General features: G+C 42.4%; 1 protein-coding gene across 16 annotated transcripts in view; it reads left to right on the top strand.

The window, feature by feature from the left end:
* Positions 1-24,526, top strand: part of kif1aa (kinesin family member 1Aa) — a 37,157-nt gene extending 12,631 nt beyond the window's left edge. For 4 of the 16 annotated variants that reach the window (XM_030432554.1, XM_030432556.1, XM_030432555.1 and 1 more), the window contains 36 exons: positions 1,412-1,545; positions 2,253-2,332; positions 2,765-2,840; positions 3,488-3,567; positions 3,663-3,769; positions 3,869-3,949; positions 4,077-4,257; positions 4,501-4,573; positions 4,685-4,775; positions 4,859-5,007; positions 5,105-5,283; positions 5,569-5,706; positions 7,073-7,390; positions 10,272-10,390; positions 10,492-10,598; positions 10,682-10,811; positions 11,120-11,279; positions 11,391-11,481; positions 11,573-11,691; positions 11,794-11,849; positions 13,168-13,276; positions 13,403-13,469; positions 13,580-13,664; positions 13,745-13,850; positions 15,754-15,780; positions 18,150-18,264; positions 18,387-18,520; positions 18,606-18,667; positions 18,748-18,893; positions 19,624-19,812; positions 20,264-20,335; positions 20,448-20,569; positions 20,665-20,808; positions 20,889-21,081; positions 21,187-21,305; positions 21,398-24,526. In XM_030432554.1, coding sequence (XP_030288414.1) covers positions 1,412-1,545; positions 2,253-2,332; positions 2,765-2,840; positions 3,488-3,567; positions 3,663-3,769; positions 3,869-3,949; positions 4,077-4,257; positions 4,501-4,573; positions 4,685-4,775; positions 4,859-5,007; positions 5,105-5,283; positions 5,569-5,706; positions 7,073-7,390; positions 10,272-10,390; positions 10,492-10,598; positions 10,682-10,811; positions 11,120-11,279; positions 11,391-11,481; positions 11,573-11,691; positions 11,794-11,849; positions 13,168-13,276; positions 13,403-13,469; positions 13,580-13,664; positions 13,745-13,850; positions 15,754-15,780; positions 18,150-18,264; positions 18,387-18,520; positions 18,606-18,667; positions 18,748-18,893; positions 19,624-19,812; positions 20,264-20,335; positions 20,448-20,569; positions 20,665-20,808; positions 20,889-21,081; positions 21,187-21,305; positions 21,398-21,440 — 4,202 coding nt within the window. In that variant the 3' untranslated portion in view covers positions 21,441-24,526. Of the gene's footprint in view, positions 1-1,342; positions 1,546-2,252; positions 2,333-2,764; positions 2,841-3,487; positions 3,568-3,662; positions 3,770-3,868; positions 3,950-4,076; positions 4,258-4,500; positions 4,574-4,684; positions 4,776-4,858; positions 5,008-5,104; positions 5,284-5,568; positions 5,707-7,072; positions 7,391-10,271; positions 10,391-10,491; positions 10,599-10,681; positions 10,812-11,119; positions 11,280-11,390; positions 11,482-11,572; positions 11,692-11,793; positions 11,850-13,167; positions 13,277-13,402; positions 13,470-13,579; positions 13,665-13,744; positions 13,851-15,753; positions 15,781-17,665; positions 17,690-18,149; positions 18,265-18,386; positions 18,521-18,605; positions 18,668-18,747; positions 18,894-19,623; positions 19,813-20,263; positions 20,336-20,447; positions 20,570-20,664; positions 20,809-20,888; positions 21,082-21,186; positions 21,306-21,397 lie in introns of all 16 variants that reach the window. The other 12 variants (XM_030432548.1, XM_030432552.1, XM_030432549.1 and 9 more) reach the window with 11 other exon arrangements.
* The last annotated feature ends 565 nt before the right edge of the window (positions 24,527-25,091 follow it).

Raw genomic sequence — 25,091 nt, forward strand, 5'->3', positions numbered from 1 at the left:
CATTAGTGGGAGCTTAATTGTTCACAAAGCAACAAAACAGAGCAATACAATATGGAAGATTATGGGCCACGATAAAATATGCTTCATCCCCATCTTTGATTTCCCCGACGTAGACACTGTAGCTTCCCATTCCCCTGGCAGCTCTGTCTGGCTTTATCGCCTCCTGTTGGCAGCAATAACAGAAAACATACGTAAGATGATGCAGCCTTTCGATCACACAGAGCGTATAATAGCTTACATAATGTGGGTCTTTTGAGGTAGTCATCTCATTTGATGCCATGAATTTTTATTGTCTTCCTATAATACACGACTTCATTAACTGCACTCCGAAGGCAATATTCTGTGATCCATCTCGGTGGGCAGCAGCCTGTCCAGATGGATGGGTGTGATACACTTTCCCAATTTATTACTCTGTGTTGCCATAGCAGCAGCTGCAGGGTTGCTATTCTTTATTTTGTAGAGTCTTATCAGAGGCCCTTGAGGTGCCGAAATGCCAAGATGAAACACTGATCAGAAAGCAGTGAAACTTGATGTAAAATCAGATCTACTTTGATACATTTTGATTTAAAATTGTCCAATGAGGACGCAGGTTCCTCGGCTGGCTGTCCAAACAAATACACCACTTTGTCTGATCCACTGCCAGAGAAATGGATTTCTGCTTTCAGTCATTTGTTTGACATTTGCTGATGTTTGAGAACACACTGAGCATTAAATGCATCTTGCTGCTTTAAGATAATAATCCAGAGTTCTGGCCTCACAATGTTCTCAGCAGGAAATACGACCCTATTACAAATGAGTCATTATGTCTCGGCACAACGGGCGGCCCTGCTTGTTTATTTCATTTTCCATACATGATGACTAATTTGTTCTTGCCGTTAAAGAAGCTTGATTGGAATAAGCAGTAGAACCACTGTGTCACGCTACAGTAGATTATCTGAGAGAGCTGATTAACACTAAATTTATGGAAGTTTGACACGTTCTTGGTCTTGAACGTTCCTGCATTTGATGCTCTGCTTGAAGTTTTTTTTTTTTGTACTAGCTGCATTTTCTTTGGTTAAGGCTGGACGCCTCCTTGTTGCATCCTTTGAGTTGGTCCTCTCTTGCGCGTGGCTTCCTGCTGGTGCTGCTCTCGCTTGTGTACTCGCAATTTAAATTTCTCTTTGTGACTTTTTGTGAGTTGTTTCAGGCCACATATCTTCTTTCTTTTTCTCTTCTTTTCTATTCTCCCTTCTCTTCTCTTCCTGATCTTTTTTTTGCATCTCTGCGTTTCTTTACCCCCTGTTATTGATTACCCCGACTCCTCTTCTTGTACACGTGCCGTGCTCCCGCCCTTCCCCGACAGACGTTTCCGATTACAAGAACAATAACAATAAAGGCCAAGCTGTGAATCAAAGGGATGATCTCTCCACAGTGACTAATGCCATGACGGGGATGAGTCCCTCTCCGTCTCTCTCAGCCTTGTCCAGCCGTGCCGGGTCCATCGCCAGTTTGCATGACCGCATCATGTTCAGCCCGGGCAGCGAGGAGGCCATCGAGAGGCTGAAGGTGACCGCTGGATATCATACATTAACACAGTGTCATGTACACAATGCACATCAGCTACATAAAGGCTGGAAATATTCTACATTTTTGTGTTGTCAACAAATCTCAAGAAAAGACTTTTAAAAAACTGCAGTGTATTAGTGTGTTTGTCGATACTGTCAGACTTCCCCAGACTGACCCATTTGTTCCAACCCACAGTCATAAATCTCTTAGTGTTTGGGGGTATTTTACGCCTGTGTTAGAAGAGAATCGATAGTAGACGGATGAAAGGAAGCGAGGGGAGAGCGATGTGGAATTAAAGCCAACAGAGGTCCAGACTTGCTGTTTATGGTCATTGCTCCTATAGTTTCATTATTAAATGTGGCTCAAAGCAGTTTTTAACACACGTACCACACACAGCAGGACCACTGGATCTGGAATGACTCAAAATGACCTACAGTTCGTCTTTATTAAGAAACATATCGACCAGTGCAACAGTGTGGCTCATTGTTGTGTTTTTAATCGTCTTTGGACAACAATGGAGCTCTGTGGCACAGAGGAATAAGATATCCAGCTTTTTTTACACAGACAATAAGTGATATTTTGATCATTTCATCAGTTTTGTTTGTTTTTTCACTGGATTTGTTGACAAAAAATAAAAGATATAACACCAGAATCTTGACATGTGTTTACGTGTTTACACTAATCACCACTGTCTTTTAAAATGTCAGGAAACAGAGAAAATCATTGCTGAACTCAATGAGACTTGGGAGGAGAAACTTCGCAGAACAGAAGCCATTAGAATGGAAAGGTGAGAAACACAATATATGCACATTAATTTTACTGTATTGTCTCAGTAAGATTCTGTTTTTTCTCTTAGAAAAGAGTCCCAAACAATATAAATATTTAATTGTGGGATAGAAAAGAGTGAGAGAACAGGCTAACAACAGAAAATATTAAAGCACGACATGTGGAATGTTAATATTCTAGTAGAACATAATATACATATTTTATAAAAATTGTTAATGATTCTGTTTTTCTAGAGTAGTTAAAATGACTCCATGATTTGCACCAAGAAGCATAGAACAGATTTAAGGAGTAGCATGCATAATTCTTTTATAACTACTGAGAGTTTTTAAGTAGGAAAAACTGGGATTTTGCAGTATGGACATAAACTTTATAGATGATTAAAGCATTTTGACATAAAGCTGCTTTGTGTACTGATTCTGACATCCATCCGCAGAGAGGCCTTGCTGGCAGAAATGGGTGTAGCAATGCGAGAAGACGGCGGGACGGTTGGCGTGTTCTCTCCTAAGAAGGTAAGAAAATATTAGACATCTCCTAAAAATTTGCTGTAATCTAACACTCATCATTTGAATTATTCACCAAAATGCTTGTTTATTTACCCCAAAGCCCTCCGATAACCCTAGAAAGCCCCAGCCTGTGTTTATCGACACAGTCGGGCTGTTTTCCCCCAACGAGGTTTGTAGCTGTGAAGTGTTTAAAGCTGTCTCCTTCTCTGAGTGCTCTCTGAGTCTCACTTCAATAGGAGCCTCGCTGAGGCAGATCAGTTGAGAGTTTTTTTCTTTTTCATTAAGTGTTATCTTAAATCTACTTCATTACTCACTTCAGACACTCCCTGAAGGCGGCAATGGGTGTAAACATGGGGGGAAAAGATAATGGCAGTGCCCCCATTTCAGTGATTTATTGCCCGCAGCACTGTAACATCTAACAGAGACTACATTAAAGACTCAAGCTGTGAATCTGTGGGGAGTGAATTTGACTGCATGGTTTTAACTGTCGCCGATTATTTGATGTTTGTATCTGGGAGAGCTTGTTTTTCCAGCTCTCTGGTGTGCAGTGGGTGCATATGTTATATTGTAAATAACATATGGTTTATAAATGATTTATGTGCATTACTCACCTCATTTCTACAGTTAGTAAATCATTTCTCGTTCTGTGTCAGACACCGCATCTGGTGAACCTCAACGAGGATCCTCTGATGTCTGAGTGCCTGCTGTACTACATTAAAGACGGGATCACCAGGTTAGATATTGTCACTTTCTAATAGCTGCATGTTCAGTTCACTGTACTGTTCAAGTGTTTGCTCTGACATCATATCATCGCGGGCTCTTTTTTAGGGTAGGTCGAGTAGACGCCAGCAGTCGTCAGGACATAGTCCTCAGCGGCCACTTCATCAAAGATGAGCACTGCACCTTTACCAGCGCTACCGGTCCAACAGGAGAAAGTGGGTGATGTTTATATTGCTTGTAGTTGTGTTTATTAGAGTTTGATATGGACTAAGCAGGAAGTGAAGCCTCATTTTGCTTTCTCTGTGTCTGAGCAGCAGTTGTCCTGGAGCCCTGTGAAGGAGCTGAGACTTATGTCAACGGAAAGAGAGTGACAGAGCCCACTGTCCTCAAATCGGGTCAGTAAGCTCCGTTGCTCCGTGAATTCACCTTTCTTTATGTCCTAGTAATAGCAACATGCATGTGGTACCGCTGTGTGTGTGTATGCTTTGAGCTTTGTACGTTAAATTTGTAAATCTCCTTCAGGAAATCGCATCATCCTGGGGAAGAGCCATGTGTTCCGGTTCAACCACCCTGTTCAAGCCAGGGCTGAGAGGGAGAGGACCCCATGTGCTGAGACCCCGGCGGAGCCTGTGGACTGGGCCTTCGCCCAGAGGGAGCTGCTGGAGAAGCAGGGCATTGACATGAAACAGGAAATGGAACAGAGGTACTTCAGGGAAATGGTGAACTTTACTTGTTATAAGAAAGGGAGCAGATTGTAGACAGGGGCAACAACTAAAGAATGAAAGAAGAGTAATATCAGTGGTTAGCGAGATCTTAAAAGCTGCCACGTTATACAAGCCTCCAGCACAGTGCGCCGTAAATGGCATGACAAACCAAATTAGTGCTTCCTTTGAGGTTGTGCATCACTCTCTCAACCTGTGTTATCCACTTGTGTTCATGTCTTCAGGCTGCAGGAGTTGGAGGATCAGTATCGTAAAGAGAGAGAGGAGGCCAACAACCTACTGGAGCAGCAACGACTGGTACAGTAACAAGCAGCTTTGTGGTGCCAGACGTTAGATTGCGTTATTTTGAGGTGTATCCGTCTTTTATTTGCATGTGTTTCACATTGCTCTTCAATAATTATTGTCCAGGACTATGAGAGCAAGCTGGAGGCTCTTCAGAAACAAGTGGACCGCTACTACCCAGAAGTCACTGAAGAAGAGGAAGAGCCAGAAGAGGAAGGTAGTGCAAATCATTGGACACATACACATATCTATGTTTGTGGTGAAATAAGTAGTTGATTTTATCCCTTTTTAATCCTGCAGTGCAATGGACAGAGAGGGAAAGAGAGCTGGCTGTGTGGAGCTTTCGTAAGTGGAAGTGTTACCAGTTCACGTCTCTCCGGGACCTGTTATGGGGGAATGCCATCTTCCTTAAAGAGGCCAATGCCATCAGTGTGGAGCTCAAGAAGAAGGTCCTGCATGTTGTTGCCATATCAACTCCTTATATCCACAGATTGGTGTCATGACATGGCTCCATAATCACACAAATGCTTTCTGTTTTCCCTACAGGTCCAGTTCCAGTTTGTGCTGCTCACAGACACGCTGTATTCCCCCCTGCCTCCAGACCTGCTGCCCCCAGAGGCGAGTAAAGACAGGGAGATACGACACTTCCCACGCACCATTGTGGCCGTGGAGGTGCAGGACCAGAAAAATGGAGCCACCCACTACTGGACATTAGAAAAACTAAGGTACATTAACATGGAGCAAGTCAATATATTGCTGACATATTGTCATTCAGCATTTTTCTTGTTGGCTGCTCATAAAAATAATTTGTCTCCTTGAAACATTCCCTCAAATAAAATAAAAATCTATATCGAAGTCTTTGATAAACAGTAGAAACAACATTGTGTTTGCTAAGGGATCAATCCACACAAAGCACAGTATTCACTGGATAAACATTTCTCATTAACTCCACGCTGTGATTGTTTTAAGCGAAATGACTTCATGTGGAAATTGGTTGCTGCTTCTTGCAGGCAGAGGCTCGATCTCATGAGAGAGATGTACGATCGCGCCGCTGATGTGCCCAACAATACCACTGAAGACTGTGAAAATGTGATGACTGGCGGGGACCCATTTTATGACCGCTTCCCCTGGTTCCGCCTGGTCGGCAGGTAAATGCTTGAACACCACCGTCCCTGTACGCTGCAGATAGAAAGACAGGACAGGACAGGAAGAGCATTCACACTGAACTCACGCAGAGCTCAGCAGCAGTGAGCAAACAGAGGCCCAGTGTTATTCATACATGTCCATTTAGGATAATGGGAGGCTGTTGGCTGTAACTGCCACATATTGTGCATGTGGTCAACTAATGGGCCATAATGACGGAGACACCAGGATGAAGCAGTCCGCCCACTTCATTGTGGTCTCTCTGTCATTACATACAGAAGTCTGGTGTTCCCAGACATTTATGCTCTGAATGCTTCATCAAATATCTCATTTTCAGACAGTATAAATAATGTATTTGTCCATTTTTTTCTGGAAGCCATTGTGAATATATTTCCCCTGAACATGGCCTTGCTGCTTCAAGGATGGATTTGACAATCAATGGAAATGATTGGTGCACGCCAGATGATGCCAGACCCGTCTTCTTTAATGGGAACAATCGGCCGTCAAACATTTGAGATTTCTTTAGTCCTCCTACTCAGAGCCTGCTGTGTCTTTCTCTCCCACCTTGGCACACAGCCTCCTCCATCTCTCTGCCAAGCTCTCTCTCTCTCTCTCTCTCATCTCCCTCTTGCAGATGGGTCCTACACAGTCACATGGCCGCTGTTACATAATATTCAGCATATCAAGCTTTTTACTGCTGTTCAGCGCCTGCAAGACAAGCAGAAATGATCAGGCAGTAATCTGAAAAAATGTCCCCTTGAAATATGTTGCTTGTCAGCTCATTTAGATTTCCAACTCATACAATATGTGAGTAATACAGGCACACGTGGCCAAAGGCACCACATCTGATTATATCTAGTTGTTCTACTGTGTTTGAATGATCCTTTACCATAAATAACGTCTTTTATAATCAGTTTTCAACTTTGGCTAATATTAGTTAAACCCGATAGTTTGTCAGTAAATTTGTACGATATAATATGATCTAATAAGACTTGATTCCTGTGGGAAAAATTTAAATTTTTGCAAAAATATGCACAATCTGAGCAAGTTGACGGCATCAGTCAGGCACACGACGTCATCAAATGCTCCTTGTCGGATATGAGGTTGCGTGGAGGACGTCACAAAACCACCTCAGAAAAAGGCACATAAATACTTCTAACAACCTTTGTTAGCTTGTCTCGCACTCTCCCATCTGTACTCTCCATGTGTGCTGTCCACTGAAACAGTGCAGTCGAAGCAGGTTTTGGCAGAGGCAGGTTTTTTCTCCTGTGGTCCAGTCCATATGGTGCTCTGACGCTCCTCGTGTTTGAACAAGTGTGTGCTCTCTTTCTAACTGTACTAACCTAATTCCCATGTCTCTGGCTACACCAGAAACCCCATTTTCAACACATGCATGAGCGAGCGCATGAGTGATCCCACCCCGTCCCCGACCCTCTCCAACTCTGAAATTACTGAGCTGGCTGACCCGCAGCACGAGGGTCGAGGGGAGGAGGAGGAGTTGGAGGAGTTGGAGGACCTGGACGATGATATCTTTTTGGACGACCCGTGCTTGGAGCTCGGGGGAGAGGATGATGATGATGATGATGATGATGATGATGATGATGATGATGAGGGAGAGTTCTGCCGAGGCTCCAGCGAAGGCCAGGATCCCTTTTACGACCGCTCACCATTATTCAGTGTAGTGGGAAGGTTGGTGAGGTTTCGGGAGCATGCTGGTGGAGGAAACTAGCTCTTTCACGCTGAGACGCAGAGTCTGTTTCCCTCGATAGACGTCAACTAGATGACATTTGCTCAACACAGAACTGATACAGCACGAGTATGTTCCCACAAGGTCCTCACTGTGATGTGGACTTAGTGGAACATGCACTTATAATCAAGGTTTCTGCAGCAGATGCGTGTCAGAAAGTTAGCCGGCTACCTTTTTGTTTGAGCTGTCCAGTTGCGACAAGTAATCTTTTGGTTGTGATATTGGTAAAACTTTATATTAAGGTACACGTATTCACCATGATGCAGCTGATTCTGATCAGCCTGTCATTATAAAGCACCTTATTCAACAGCTTCTAGATCATTAACTCTGAGTTTTCCATCAATAACCTGATAATTACTACTTACTGATAGTAAATAAGGAAGCTGTTGTAAATTGATTATGATCTTAATATGCTTTGCTTAGTATGGACCTCATATTGTGGTACTGCAAGAATATTCTCCCCCAATAAAACGTAATAACTGTGATATGTTATGAGTGTTCAAATCACTCTTAATCAAATCCTAATAACTCAGAATATATTCCCTATTCACAAATGTGGTTTGCCTCATAACTCATTTTGGTAGTTAGACACTTGCGTCGTGGTCGATGAACAATGTCAGCACTATTACCACTCACATTAAAAATTTGCCAATTTATGAAGTGTTCTTAAAGGAGAATGAACTTACTTATGAGGCCCATACTGAGCAAAGCATAATATGAGTACTCATGCACAACAACTTCCTTACTTTCTAAAAGTATGCACTAATAAGGAGGTAGTTGAGAAAAAAACTGTTTGCCCAGTTGAAGGCATAGTAGTTGTAGAATATGGTCAGGCAGAATAAGTGACTAATGACTAATAAAGAGTAATTAATAATGAGTACGGTACCTTATTATAAAGTGCTCCTGTAATATCAACTTTAAGTTTTATTTCAGTTTGGAAGCTTAAGCAGCGATTTGGAAACCAACTTTATCTTTTATATTTAGATATTTTACTGTATCGAGTATACAGTTACACTTAGACTTTTATATAATTTTTTCGATGGTTGGAATTCCATCCATTCCATCTTCTTAAAACACTTCCTGCTTGCTCAGTCCACCGAGTCAAACTAGCCACTTTAGTTTCTGTTCCCTGTCTCAGTTGTCACCATCACTGCGTCTCATGTTTGAGACTCAAACGTTCTCAAATGTCAAACCGATACAGATTCCTGTCACTGAGTGGACACTGGTGTAGACATTTCTGGGCTTCAAGGTTTTTTTTTGTTTCTTAATCTCATCCAATTTGACTGTTGCTTGATTTTTTTTTTGTTTCTTTCTTTGCTAGCTGTTTTTTCGCATTAGCTTCAACTAAAATGCTTCACCTGCATATTTCAATTTGACGTATAAAACGATACCTTTATATCAGCTCAGAGTTGGTCAGGTCATTCCCCTTGTTTTCATGGAAATCCAAGCAAAGTTGATGCTCAACGGCTGCTTGAGGTGTGTGTCTCACGTATGAGTGGCGAAATGCAAACTAGCGGCTTTCAAAGACGACTATTCACGAGCCAAAGCACTGACATGTCTCATGGAGTATATTCAGGTTCTGATTTGCATAACACAGGAACCCACAGTGAAATGTTCTCACCATGCTGTGAAACCTGAATAAGTACGAGCGAGTCCTGGAAATCAGTCGTATGAAAAAATAGCAAAGTGGTGTTCAAGGAAGACTCAAAATCTCAAGATGAAAGAGCTGGTTTCTACTGCAGCTGTCTCTTTTAGGCATGCCAGAGCACAAGTCTTTTCATTTTGACCTTTTTTGTCAATTTTTTTACTTGAATACGTCTGATGATGAACCAGTGCCCCTCCTTTGCACAAATTATCACTTCGACCCAGGAGGTGCTCTATGATTTCTGATGTCATTCGTTGGTTTTTTTGGTGTAGCACACAATATATCAAGCTGTTGGCAGTTTTTTTTATTTTTTTTTATTCAAGCTGAGCCATGTGCCGTATGATGATTTCTGTTCCATTTGCTTTTGATTCCTTTGAGTCGAGAAGTTGAAAGCATTTTTGTTCACCCGTTTTTTGTCCTGAGCATGCCTTCTTTGCACCTCACCAATCTTGTCATAAGCCTGTCCCTTTTTTTACACTCTCCACCCCCAAATGTCTACCCCTACTGTGGTCCTTGACTGCAAGCTCAAGAACTGTAGCTGAAATGTAGAGATTGAAAAAGACAGAGAAAGTGCAGTTGATCCCACATGTATACTCTCAAAAGATAGTCTTTGTCACTACCCCTGAAGTACTTTCAAATCTAATGCTAATACGATGTGCCTCAAGTGGTCCTTTGGGCTCTGTACATTTGATATATAGTGTAGTGTTTTCATATTGAGGCACTTTACGATGCACATTTTAGTGCAGTAGTGTATAATCATTCGATAACACAAAAAAGAAACTTAATTTCAGGAATAAAAATCATGAGGAAAACAATCTGCCCTCCAGCGTAGTAGTGAGCTGGATTACAGTATTTTAAGAACTCAGAGTTGACCCTTACCCACATGCTCCTTAACCTCACCAAGCTTTCACCAGTACAATACAAAGGTTAACTGCATGTTACCCATTATTGTCCTGAGAATGTCATTAGTTATAGATGGTGAGGACAAGCCCCAACAAAGCGATAGTAAAGGGCAGCCATGGCCATCGCAAGAGCAGTCCCAGCTTCTGTTTGGTTGCTTTGCAGCTCTGTGTTCTGTTGTCCAGTCCAGTGAAATTTTATAAAGTCTGAGGCGTCGCCTTAGCTTCGTCGTTTTTAATCTTGTGCCATTTCTCTCCGCCTCCCGTCTTCCTGTTCAGGGCTTTTGTTTATCTGAGTAACCTGCTGTACCCAGTTCCTCTCGTCCACCGTGTGGCCATCGTCAGCGAGAAGGGAGAAGTGAAGGGCTTCCTCCGAGTGGCGGTGCAGGCCATATCAGGTAAGGCTCGGATCCTTAGCATCTCCTCTATTGAGACTAAGCGCATGGAAGGGCTTTGGAAGGGCAAACTGTGTGGGACTTCTTGAGGGAGTGAAGTGAAGGTGCTTTGTGTTTCCCTCCAGCTGATGAGGAAGCTCCCGACTACGGCTCAGGAGTGAGGCAGTCCGGCACTGCCAAAATCTCATTTGAGGATCAGCAATATGAAAAGGTAGAGAAAGTTTCCCTATGTAGCACATACAGGATTCGCCACTCAAGATGCAAACCAGTTTGTTTTGCACTTTTCTCTTGTAGTTCCAGTCAGAGACCTGCTCTGTCGGACTGTCCCGTACTGGGATATCCCAGGAGGAGCTTCGTATAGTGGAAGGGGAGGGGCAAAACGCAGAAATGGTACCGTCAGCTGATGAGGTCAACAACAACACATGTGCGGGTAATCATATTTTCGTGTGAATGGTTGAATGTGTTGAATGTTTGGGTGAGAGTATGTGTGTATGTGGATAAACAGCGGCCTATATCTGGCACACCTAGCTGCCAAAGTGATGCCGTCAGACTCGAGATGGTCTGGGTTCTTAGTGCCGACTGGTCCAAAATAAAAACCTCCGTGCCCTGAATCTAAGCTGTGGTTCACGGTGCCTGAAAACAACCAAGCGTACTGACGATCAGCTCGACTTGGCCGGCCACCTTGAATGCAGACATTAAACTGTTTGGTTTTTATTTCTGCGTTCCTCCCAGCTGGTGCAGATGAGGTGGAGGCTCCGCTGAAGGCCAGTCTGGACGCTCCACTTGACGCACTTGAGCACCTGAGGATTGGTAATGTCTTTACCTTCAGGGTCACCGTCCTGCAAGCCTCCAGCATCTCCGCAGAATACGCCGACATCTTCTGCCAGTTCAAGTGAGCAGTTCATCAAAATGGTTTTATTGCACATTTTTTTACTTCCATGAGTGCCAATATTTATCATATTGTGTTTACAAATTCACAATAATTACATTTTGTAATTTTCAGTTTCATCCACCGCCATGATGAAGCCTTCTCCACTGAGCCCTTAAAGAACACAGGGCGTGGCCCCCCGCTAGGTTTCTACCATGTGCAGAATGTAAGAAGCACCAACCGGATCCTGTACAATGATGAGTTGTGACATGTTTTATCAGGTCAAATGCTTTAACAACACCGTGTTGTTTCTGCAGATTGCTGTTGAAGTCACTAAATCCTTCGTCGACTACATCAAGACTCAGCCAATTGTGTTTGAGGTTTTTGGACACTACCAGAAACAGCCTTTCCTTCCTCTCTGTAAAGACGTCATCAGGTATCTGTCGATAAAGTCATTACAGCACAGACAAAGATATGATGTATATTGTTGTGTTTTTAAAGAAAATGACACGTGATGTGTTGTTATTTCAACCACCAGTCCGCTACGTCCCTGCAGAAGACAGTTCCCACGAGTGATGCCTCTGTCCAAACCAGGTAAACTCAGTGCTTGAATGACTTTGCTCGAATTCCTCCATTTATTTATGTTGTATTGTCTTTGTACTGGTCTCTGTGCAAGTCATGTCATCTTAGCTTCATGTTGTTGGGTATGAGCAGTTGATTCTGATGCCTCGCCGGAACGGGAGAAATCGCTGGACCTGATCCGATACCTGGTCCCAGATGTGTTGAATGGTGCGCTGGTGGACTCGTTGTCAGGCCACGCTCTGTCTGCCGCTGGGTTGGCTGCTTCCTTCCTACTGGAAGGAAACGAGCAAGCTCAGCTGACAGCTCCACCCATCTCTATCTGTTCAGTTATTAAAGCTCAGAAGCCGGGTTGGTTACTGATGTCAGATCCAAGAGAATCCTGTGACTGAAAGCCTTTTTATATCAAGTGTTTATCTTGGTGTGTCTGTGGCTCAGTGACCGTGATGCCACATTACAATTAATTCATTAACAGATATCTCAGAGAGCACAGTGTGTTACATTGAAGCATCACTTTTGCTGAATAATGGCTCAAATGTAGCACAGACGTCCTCCCGCTGCTGGTTTGATGTTCTGTAACTGACCCTGCGACCTTCCTGTAGAGATAAAATGTCATAAAAAAGAACAAAATCTACCTACTATAGTTTATATTACAGGTACTGCTGGTCACAAACCATTAAGCCTGTAATAAAGTTTGAAAAATGAAACTATTTGATATAAAAGACAGCTTTCTGTATCAGGATTCCACTGGATTTGCTCTCTGGTGTTATGTGTGTTTACTCTCGACCTGCGTGGTGGATTTTTCCTTGCAGTTCCCTCCTTGAGCTCTTCTTGAATGGGGTGGGAATGTTATCCACGCTGTACATTATACTGTATATTTGTAGACACATTTGCAGCACAATTTCTGTCTTAACTGCAAACTTCTTTTGGGGAACTACAGTACCTTAAATATGAGGAGTGCAGTCAATTAACAGTATATACAAAACAAAGAAGATCAATAACAAAGATAGTTTTAAAGGGGAATACTGTTCAAGAGCCAGAGCGAGTAAAGGTTAATGAATACATCTCAAATAGCAAAACCATTTAAAGAAGCAAATATTTTATTTTGGAATTTTAGTGGTATTCTCCTTTAAAAGAGGACTGCAGAGTTGCTTATGCGTTTTCAGAAGGAAATTAGCTCCTTCTGCAGGACTTTCCCCGCATCACTGATTTCCTTTCTTCTTCCCTTTTTCTTCCCTTTGTAGGTTAGAGCAGCACTCTGCTGTTAGCCACTAGTCCTCTCCCAGACCGCCCTCAACCTGTCTCACCCTCTTTATCTCCCTTTTCAACGCAGTACCTGCCACTAAGCTGACAGCTATGACCCGCCCGCAGGCAGGACCCTGCCACAGCAAATATGATCTCATGGTGTTCTTTGAGATCTGCGAGCTGGAGGCCAATGGAGAGTGAGTGTCCTCTGTCGTACCTGAGCTTTCCACAAAGTATAATGATCCATTTGGACCAAATGCCTCCAGCACTGTTTATCACTGGCACATTAGATGAAGCTTGTTTTCATTTGTGTCCTTTCTCAGCTACATCCCTGCAGTGGTGGACCACAGAGGAGGAATGCCTTGTCATGGCACATTCCTACTGCACCAGGTCTGTCAATCACACTGTGAGCCAATATAATACCTGAAATGTTTTAAAAGGTATTGAACGTCACACCTCTTTTTATTTCCTTCTCTCCTGGTTGTTCTTGACAATCACAGGGCCTCCAGAGGAGAGTCACTGTTACCATCGTGCATGAGTCAGGAGGTGACATTGAGTGGAAGGACATCCGAGAGCTCGTTGTGGGTAAGTTCAGTTTTCAGACCAACCATGTTAATTGCCTTGACTAGGAGCTGTTCTAAATGAGTCGCTTGTGCTTTTCCTAGGACGTCTTCGCAACACCCCTGAAGCTGACGAGACCATCATCGACCCCAATATTCTCTCGCTCAACATCTTGTCTGCTGGGTATGTGAGGCCCCTGCAAGATGACCGGTACGTACTGCTGTAGACATTTGATGGAAGTCATATCTTTGCAAATGAAGCATAACATCAGGCCAGTCCACCTTTTAAATGTTTCATTCTTGGAATCGATGTGATATGATATGGAATTCACTATATATCCTCAGATATGTTTGTTTATTTCTAAGGATGGGCAGCATTGCTGAATTTGGAAAGCACTTTATGGATCCGATTTTTCTTTGTGTCAACTCTACTTAAGTACTGCTGTGGCAGCTCCTGCACTGGAATACGGCACACGAGCAAATGCATGGCACAATGGACCAGCTGTACATGTAAAAATGGGGTTTAAAAAAAAAAAAAAGCATGACAGAAAAGGCACAATTTGTGTTTCTTTAATCTTTGTTATTGTGTCTGCATGAGTACAGTTTCCTCTTTCTGATTGCAGGAGGACACACAAACAAAATCCAGAGTGACCATTAGCAATTCAGTCAAATTTCCCTTGCGTAGCTTTTTTAAACCTAAATCTGCCACAGATGAGTAGTAACTAATTCACTTGTCCATGCTGGCTATGCGACCCTCCATGTTAGTCTGTGCTGTTTGTTGTTTGGTCAGTGCACCGTACATGTTGCATCTCACCTTGTTTATCACCTCACCTCTCAACGTCTCATCTCTCGGTCTACTAACACCAACACTGACCTGCTTTAGACCTCAAGAGGCTGCTGAATGAAACACTTCAGTCAAATTAACAATTAAACTACATGTTTTTCTGATTTATCCAGCAGTATGTATCAGTATCAGTATCAATATTGGGGCATAAACTTGACATTTTACACAATTTCATCATCACTTCTAGGATGAATCCTCTGATTAATTGTTGGTATTTAAGAATAACAGCCTGTAGATAGAACATTGTTCAAGTCTCTGTTAGTAACACACTGACCTACAGTGTGTAATGTTTTTCTGACGCCATGAAAATGGTGTTTCTGGGTGCAGCCTCTCTTGTAGAGCAGCAGGGAGGATCATCAGCCTGAGTGAAACTACGCGAAATAAATGCTAATATACTGACATTTTACCCTGAATGTTTTTGCTCACATCTTTAGCTTCATCATAGGACAAAATAGATGATCTAGCTCTTTGTAACTCTGACCTCTTATAGAAAAAATGTTCTTGAGTTTGGGGCTAAAATATGATGTTTGCTTTATTTTGTTCTGCAATCTCTACGGCCAGTAGAGGGCAGTAGGTTTCTTTCAAGTCTCCTGGCACCATAACGGGAGCTTGTGTTTTGACAACCTGATATGCTATGGAGCTAACATGTTCATTCAAGAAGTACAGTCATTACTGGCATAAAAGCCAATAATAACTCTTCATTAGTTTGTCTTTTAACATGCAAAATCACTTACCATTAACACCTAATAACTCTTAGTGGCAGATTGTATAAAATAGAATGCCTTTATAGTATATTTGTAATGTGTTATGTGGACAAATATGTGTGTATATTTGGCCCAAATTATTATACTGTGCTAGCTTAATGTATGACTTTTTTGTTGGCTAGAAAACGTATAATTTTGGCTCATTTGCTTAATCCCTATGCTTTTCCAATCACTCCAAACAAACCTAACAATATGAGCAGCACCTTCCCCCAGACCTGTGATTACTGAGTTTCAATTTAAAGCAACCCAACGCTCCCTGCAGCCCTGTCCAGAGGCCCTGCTCGACCCGCCTCTGTTTGACCGTGGTGCTGCACCCCCGCGGTTTTCAGCCCTCAGTGTTTTTCCTGTTGTGGCCTCAGTGGCCTAGAATTGGCTGTAAGGGCTCAGCACCAGGTCAGGCTGTGGTCCAGTGTGGTCTCTGCCCAGACTAACATCAAAGTATATATGGATGCTAACATTTTTCTCCCTCCAGTCCACTAACGGAATGTTGTTTTTTGCTTTTGCAGACAGTTTCTTGATTCGGACATGCCTAGGTATATTATTTGCCTCTCTTCTCATGCTCTTAAGTTACACAAACACATCACCCAGTCTCTGTAACGTCCTCTACACCCTGTCATTCCCTCTCAGCCTCCAGTGATTTTGTTACCCTCTCCTCTCCTACTCTGCCATTACTGTCAGCAATTCATCTGTGCCTCTTTGTTTTTCTCCCTCTCATGAGAAGTGATGGGGTGTGGTTCTGCATGTCCCCGGTTCTCTGCTGCGCTGGGTGTGTGTTTGTTCTGTTATCAGGCTGCGGTTTATGATGGACTGGGTCTGCATGGCTCGCTTTGCTTCGCGTCGACTGTCCTATGACTGTGTCTCTGCTGGAGGTGTCGTGGGGCCAGTATCAAACTCTCTGTGTCCACTTCAGCAGTTGCTGATTTAAGAAAGCCCAACAATATTTGGTCACTCTTGCTTTCCACTTTTGGGGTAGGAGAAGGGAATTTTAAAAATGCTGCCGTCATTTCAATGAATTCTCTTTTTGTTCCGTTTACAGCGGTTGAACTGAAAGATTTCAGTGTGAGCAAGAGTGGTTAGTGCTTCTCGCCAGCAGGTGGTGATAGTGATCCATTTTTACTGCAGAGTTAAGCTGAAGCAACAAAGGCAAAGAGATCCTGTCCTTAGCTTGAATATTCATAAAAAGCTGGAAAAACAAGCCATTTTTCTGCGCTCCTCTCTCTCAACTCTGTTTATTAATTTCATATTATTGACCTTTGCAGTGAAGCAATATTTTGAATCCATGAATATGTTTTTGTTAGTTACATGCAACCCCAGAGAGACAGAGAGCACTTCCCATCACAGCTACACAATATTAACAGGAACACTATTACTCAAGCGCTGTAATATGGATCACATCATTTACAGTACCCGCTCTGGCACCGTATTCAAATGCAGCTATTAAAATGTAATCCAGTGAACCATTACCTCACTAGTAGCACTTAGCCCAAAATTGCTGCGATGTTGTGAATACTTTTGAATCTTGCTCGTACCTCGGCGACACTCTGCCAAGCACCAGAAACAAACGGCTCCTCACATGTTCCGCCAGCAGCATGACTTCAATCCTGGCTGCTGCATTTTTAGGAGGTAGTAAAACACAGAGAAGCACATGTTGGTATAGCGCAAAGAGGAAATTGCTTCCTTGTAGTGTAAGCTGACAGTTTTCTACTACTGGAAAAGAAGTGTGAGCGTGTCACGTATGAGTGAGTGTGTGTGTGTGTGTGTGTGTTAATGCACTTGCTAATTACCTAAAAACAGGCTACGTCTACGCTGAATCCCCTTTCAGTCACAGAAAGGAGCAGCGAGCTCTCTTTGCCACAGAGTCAACTCAGTGCGTTGCTGTTTTTCTTTCTTATGGGTGAAACATTGTTCGCTTTCCCACAAGGTCACCTCAGTCCAGGACCAGAGGGCCCAAACATCTAAACCTCATGAGGAGTCAGTTTTTATGGCTTACAGAAACATTAGTGTCCTTACAATACTTGTTTGGATTGGCCGTTCTGGGATGCAGGCCAAAGAAATAACTGGTTTCAGCATGTGATTATTTTCCCCTCTGGAGAAAAATAAAAAAAATCATGTACATTAAGGTAAACGGAGGAAATCAGAGGCGTAACAGATAGCAGCACTTTGCTCGAGGAATGGCCCGTATGCTGTTATTTGACCTTTTGCACTGGTAGGGCAGGATGAGAGGAGTCGATCAGACCCTCTCGCAGGATTTCTCAACGGTCTCTTCTGGGTGAGCTGCACAATCTATGGCGGTGTTTACACAACGAGATAACAGTGTGAAAAAAAAAGACAAACACCATCCCAGGCACACAAGCGCACAACCACAACATACTTCCTGACTCTCACTTTCTATTCTTTTGCTGATTTCTTCTTTCACAGCATTTCCTTGGAACTTGACCATAGGTATTTCACTGCCCTGTCCCTCATCCCGTCTGGCTGTCCCTCATCTCCCCCCCCCCCCCCCTTCTCTTTTTTCTGTACTAATAGTCATCTCAGCTGTCTTTTACTTTTCTGTGAACTTTGTACAAAGCAGATCATCAACTTAGTCAGCCTGTTGCATGCAAAGACATTTCATTAGGCACTTTTGGTGCACTTAGATTTTAAAGAACATCTACAAAGATGTTTAAATACTGCATAATGCCATTTTTTCAATTAATTATGCATAATATTTATGATGTAACATTCATATTGAATCAGTCTTTAAGTATAGTCATTTTGATTATTGAAGTATTGTTTGTATGTATCTTGATTTTAACATTTACATCTCTGTTGTTAGTTTGAAATAATGTCTTGTTCAGGTGGAAGGACTGAAATTTGACTGCTGACTCATTTCATTTTCTTCTCACTCGGATGAAAACCTCAGGACTTTCTACCGCTTCGAGGCAGCTTGGGATAGCTCCATGCACAACTCCCTGCTGCTAAACCGAGTCACTCCATACGGGGAGAAGATCTACATGACCCTCTCTGCCTACTTGGAGGTACAGTGCAGTACAGTGCCTGTATTCATGAGAGGCAGAAATAGCTCTCAGTGTGTCAGAGGTGATGTGTGAATTCATCTGAAGGATCAGTGTTGGAAATCTTTCACTTTTATCAATTGCAGATGGAGAACTGCACCCAGCCCGCAGTCATAACCAAAGATATCTGCATGGTGTTCTATTCACGAGACACAAAGCTTTCAGCCTCCCGCTCGATCCGAAACCTTTTCGGTACGGGAAGCCTGAGAGCGGCAGATGGGTGAGTGCCACACTTCAGTTTCTAACAATCAGTTATCTCCTGTGTTCTTTCTATGTGAAGAACTCAGTGTTGTTTCTCTTTCTAGAAACCGTGTAACTGGAGTTTACGAGGTCAGCCTGTGTAACTTGGCAGATGCAGGAAGCCCAGGTGAGAGTCGAGACACATGTTCTGTTTCGCATCAAGCTCGCCTCTGCAACATGTTCTAATTGTGCACCTCTCCACCCCAGGTATGCAGAGGAGGCGCAGGCGGGTGCTGGACACCTCAGTGGCCTACGTCCGCGGAGAGGAGAACCTGGCTGGATGGAGGCCCCGTAGTGACAGCCTCATTCTGGACCACCAGTGGGAGTTAGAGAAACTTAGCCTTCTTCAAGACGTAAGTGAAACTACTTTTATTATTTTAGATAATTAAAGGAAAGCTTTGAAAGAGTATTATATTTGCAAACTGTGAGATAATAACACTGCAGAATTTTGACCTAATTGTGGTTAAAGCTTCTTGGCTTCATGTTGCGTGTTTCTTCATTAAAATAACAGGACTGAATAACTCACATAACATGTTTCTTAAAGCTCAACTAGGAATATAAAATAGCTGTGAGGTTTCATGAACTTGGCTTTTGAGTTATAAGCCAGATGCTAACCCAAGTGCTGTTTTTTTGTGATATAACTCTGAAACACTATGAGAAAAGTATGAACTGTACAAATTCATAAAACTGGGGTGATAACAGACACAGCCAGGAGAATAAGACAGGAACCAGGATTGATCCTTGAGGAACTCCACAAGACAGAGGAACACAGTCAGATAGCAGTGGATACAAATATGATTATAAAAATAGGAAGAAAACTATTAAATAGTTACTCAGTATCAGATATCCGAAGCCATTTCCTCAGACTATCTAATAAAAGTATATGACTCACGGTGCTGAAAGCAACGTAGAGAGACATTTCTGCTGTCCCTCTGATGGAAACCAGACTGGAACTATTTCCCATGTTGTACTATTCCCAGAAGTCACTTGCTTTTGGGAATAGTACAGTAGTATAGTTTTCTCTAAAAGCAAGAGACCATGTCTGTTCTCAGTGATTGTGATGTTTTTCTCCTGCCCTCTCAGGTGGAGAAGACCAAACACTACCTCCTGCTGAGGGAGAAACTGGAGTCTACCTTGCTCGTGGGCCAGGAGTCCCTGCTGTCCTGCGTCTCTGAGGAGATGACCGAGTCTCCACAGCCCCCCGAGGTCGACCAGGAGGTCTGCTACAGTACAGAAATCACCACTGAGAGGCAGAGGGAGCTCGCTGCAAAGGTCGGCCATCATTACTTAGTCAGCAGTGAATTTAAGGTTTGACTTACGGAGAAACTTCCAGTGTGGGAAAATGATATAGATGCTAGTTTTTCAGGGGGAAAAAAATGATCTACATACACTCAACAGTAACATCTGGAGTCATTTTTGTTATATATCCACCTAAAAATAAAAAATTGCGTATGACATCACATAAGGGAGAGCAGTCAAGCTAGGTCAAGTTCAGCATTAATAAATATGGATCCTTTAAGTGCTGTCTTGACTGTGTTTTATTGCTGAAGATTGGCCTGGTCTATGATCTCTGTCATGTCAAGTGTCTGTTGAAATGTTCACCGATGTATATGTATTTATGTCAAGTTGAAATATAGTGCTCGGAGTTTTATGATATTACAGTTCTGATTTTACTTATCGTGTATCTAACCCTTTAAAGCTCTCTGTCCTTCTTCACGCACAGTGTTTGCGGCTGCTCACTCACTCCTTCAACCGGGAATACAGCCACGTGTGCATCAGCGCTAGTGAAAGCAAGGTGGATCTCAAACACTCAGATTTATACCTACACGTGAAAATAATTAGATTAATGTCGGTTGATTAGATCCTGACAGTTGACGTCTGTGTGTGTGTGTGTGTTTGTGTTGCAGATCTCAGAAATGTCTGTTACAACGTTAAGAGAGTCGGCTTCCATCTCTGCTCTCAACACAATCACACCCTCGTCGACATGCCCTTCGCTGGTTGAGGGTTGCTATAGCAACGCTGAACTCAGGTAGGACCTCAGATGTACTTTTATGGTTATTGTTATGCGTTTTAATTTTGTTCCTTTGTTGCTATGGCTATAGACCTATTGTTTCTGTACTGCAGACCTCCTACGCCTCGCTCTCGTGCCGTCAGCCCCAGTCCCGACACGCCGCAGGACGCAGAGGCCAAGAAATCCGTCAGTGGAGCCTCTGACACCAAACCTCGGATCCGCAGATTTGTCCCCGATATCCAGGAAATTAGAGTCAGGTGAGTTTGCTGCAGTAAAATCTCTTTTTGCTGTTGTGGCGTCTTTCTTGGATTCACACGTGTCACCTCTATTTTCGCAGCCCCATTGTGTCAAAGAAAGGGTACATACATTTCCTGGAGCCACACACCAACGGATGGGTGAAGCGCTATGTTGTCGTGCGGCGGCCGTACGTCTACATCTACAACACAGAGAGAGACACTGTGGAGCGGGCTATCCTCAACCTCTCCTCTGCCCAGGTGGAGTACAGTGAGGACCAGCAGGCAATGCTGAAGGTTGGTGATTCATCAAACTCTCCCGAAAATCCCTCTTCATGCCCTGTTATTGGTGAAAAACCTCAGGAACGATGTAATCCGCTTTTTTCTTCATTCTTTCAACAGACCCCGAACACATTCGCTGTGTGTACAGAACATCGTGGAATATTGCTTCAAGCCACTAATGACAAAGAGATGCATGATTGGCTGTATGCGTTTAATCCTCTCCTCGCTGGAACTATCAGGTAAAAACATATTTTAACAGTAAAAAGTGAACACGAAGGTATAACTGGAATGTGTCTTTAAAATAAACTGTTCATTTTTTTCTGTCTCTCAGGTCAAAGCTGTCAAGAAGACGAGCCGGACAGATGAGGATGTGACCCATCTATTGAGGGAAAGATAAACGCAAAGACTAAGATGTACATAGATCCTTGTCCCTTATCCTCCCCTTGTGCTGAGCCCCACGACCCTCCCACCACAGTCACCAACAACCATCTCTCCCCTGTGCGTTCTCAGTTTGTCACTCGTGTCCTCAGCACCTAAAGCGCCCATCTCGTGTCAGGCCTTTGCTGCGGTGTGAGTCTCGTAGTCTGAAGAACCTCTTCAAAATGCTGTCACTGTACTGTACTGGAGTTAATTCATAGCTGGACGGAATGAAGAAAAATGGAGGAAGTAGCAACAGTTTCTTATCTCAGATTACATACGTATGGTAATGTACTGTAGTTGTTGTGAGTGACACATCAAGCCTTATACATTTATTCCGTGAAAAAAAGAAAAAAGAAAAAAGCAGTGACATTTATTTTTACCTGAAGCTGCCATGTCAGTGAGGATCTCATTGCTACATTTGCATCAGTAAATAGACAAACTTGCAGATTCTTCTCTACTCTACTCTACAACTATATACACAGTGTCTAAACTGGTTTGCATACAAACGTACTGCTAAAAAAAAAAAACACACGCTACATGAAAAAAAACAACAGTTGAGCTTAAGAATAATCCTCTTTTCTTTGTGGTTCATGAAAATCTTGACTTTGGGTAAATCTGCCTCCTATTCCTGAAAAAATGTCTTCGAAACTTTTAGCGCACACAGCCCGGCAAAGGAATGGCGTATCATCCTAGACTTCATGTTCTTGTGGCAATTTTTGAATCAATTCATGTCGTTTTTAGCTACTCGTAGGAGCACCGAGGGTATCCACATTCACACAGCGAGTTATCGAACATCATCACCATTATTCCTCTCGATTTAATCTCATTCTCGACCTGAAGTTTTCATTTCTTTTAAAATGTGATATATTTAGATATTTAACAGCTTTATTATTTATTTCTGCATGTATTTATTTACAAAGACATTTATATTTCTAAAGTAGTAGTACCGTGCAATTTCTGCACACTGCACTTTTTAATATGAGTTCCTTAAATGTTTGAATAATACAACCTCGTCCCCTTGTAGGTAAATTATAATGACTTTATGATTGGCCACTTTCTTTGTGCTGAAGATTACTTGAATAACACTATCCCCTCTTAAGATTAGGATAGTCCCAGCTGACCTTTGACCCCCCCTCCCCCCCCCAACTAACATACATCTAAAAAGGTCAGTATCTTTAGGTAGAGAATATAAAAGGTGGTCTGTCCATCCTCAGCTGCACAAAGCTACCTGTTCAATGATCAAACGTATAAACTGTTCCTCAAGAGTACGGAATAAGAAGCTGGTTTTCTGAATGATATGTATATTGATTAAATGTAGTGCCTCTCTTTTCAATCATACTGTACAGTATGCCTCTGCACCAGTTGCTTTGAAACTACATCCTTTCATGCTGCTATAATACTGTCCTGGAAGTGTCTGCAGATCATATCACATCACTTTTTTCCTCTTTGGTCATCGTGATTGTCACAATTCATCTTCAAGCAAAAAAAACAAAAAGGTCTCATGTATATGTCACGTTCTGTCGCGTAGAACAGAATATTCATAAAACGGAGAATACTTCACGTTTATACCTTGAAACACAACCTACTTTATGATATTTCGGGGGAATGTTTGAAAGCATATCACTGCAACTGTTAAACAATCAGGCTCAAATATAGACTGTGCCGTTTCTTATCCCTTCATCTGATCTTTGATGAACACGTCAGCTGTGAATTTTTCCACAGCATTTCATCGACAATGACGGTGAATCAAAAACTTGCCAGACGCAGTTTGTGAGGCGTTGACGTTTGATTGATGAGCGTGCCTCAGGTCAGCCAGCCGAGAGAGCATGTGACAGAAATGATATACTGCCTACCAGGACAACATCTCTTAAACTGTACACAAAAAAATGAAAGAATATAATTTTTTCTCGATGTATTGGCGCAGTAGGTTTAACAATGAATTGCTGTTTAGATAATTCACACGGTATCTTACTCTACTATAAGCATATAACCTGGGATCGAAAAAGTATTCTCTGTGTTGTGGACATATTTTGGAACCATTTTACAGTTTACATGTTTAAATCAGTCAAATGTCTGTTCATATCTTTAGTCGGGTGATCAATGATTGTTGGCAGAGACTGCAGTTGTATTTTATCCAGCTATGGCACCGTCGTTCGCGGGGAACACCCTGCTGTACTGTACGTTACACTGTCTCAAGCACTCATTTCTGTCTCATTCCCTTTAAAAACCCAGTTTTGAAATGTGAGCCCGGGAATAACTCCAGTCTGATCTCTTATGTTGAGATTGTCGCTCCTGTTTTCTGTGGGCCTTTTTAATGTGCGTCACATTTGAACCAACCAAAGTTCTGTTGGTGCGGTCACAGAAAAAAAAAAACGAAGAAAAAAAAAATCACACTGAATGTACTTTGATGTTTGAAAATACTTATTCTGCAGGAGTGGTCGTGTTGACTTGTCCTCTGGTTTTCACAAGTGGGGTTCCTTATTGATTGTAGGTACTATCAGGGAACCAAAATGCAGGTTGTGAGATATACAGTAGCTGTAATTACCTGTCCACAGACGTGTGGGGGAAGAAGGTTGGTTCATCGTGGCCCTGTTAGGCATCGCATCTCGCACAGAGTAATGCTGTAGGTTACCTTACTGTCACTCTCACTCTTCTTTCACCGTCATGCTCTTGACAGCCTTCACAAAATCTACTTTTTCTAATCTCTCCTCTGCCCTTCGAAGGAATATCATTTACATTTTCTGTGCTACCACATCTAATATCTCTCTCTCTCTCTCTTTTTTGTTTTGTTTTGCACTATCAAATTGCACCGGTACATTGAATTTTATTTTTTTTTTTCTTCTTCAAATGATTTTTTGCATTGTATATAAACATGATTGCTGTGAACAGTGTATTATAAAGTTGCACCCATTTTACGAAAAAACTTAAATGGGCAGTAGTTCAGTCAGTGTCTCTGAGTGTTGGAGTTTAGCGTCAAATGTTTGTGTACACTAAACACATTGTCATATATTAAATAAACATGGAAATTATGCAACACAAAGCAATGGACTCGTCTTCTTTATACAATCCGCTGCATTCACATTTAGCAGACGCTCTTGTGCAAAGTGATTTACGGTAATTCATACATACACTGATGGCGGCGGCTGCCATGCAATGTGCACATCAGCACATCAGGAGCAGTTTGGGGCTCAGTTTCTTGCCAAAGGACACTTTGACATACAGACCAGGGGAATTGAACCAGCAACCTTCCCATAATAATATGCTGGCTCTGCCCTTGAGCCGCAGCTGCCACATTTATACTACAGTTTTTTTTATCATTTACAACAACAAATACATATATGATCTGGTGTCTGTCCCAGTGTTCTATTTGTTCATCCATTGTTAAACTCTAACATTTGATTTAGTAGACAAACATTAAATACAAACTGACTGACAAGAGTGCACAAGAGGACAAACTCCTGCTTGTAACCATGCCAGCAGAATGCCAGGGTTGCCATGTTCTCATACCATCGTTTTTGGAGTGTTTATAATACATTTCTGTTTATATTAAAAATGATAAATACTCACTTACTGAACACTAATTTACATAATCGTTAAAGCTCTTC

The sequence above is a fragment of the Sparus aurata genome, chromosome 11 (assembly GCF_900880675.1).
Source record: "Sparus aurata chromosome 11, fSpaAur1.1, whole genome shotgun sequence".
NCBI lineage: Eukaryota > Metazoa > Chordata > Actinopteri > Spariformes > Sparidae > Sparus > Sparus aurata.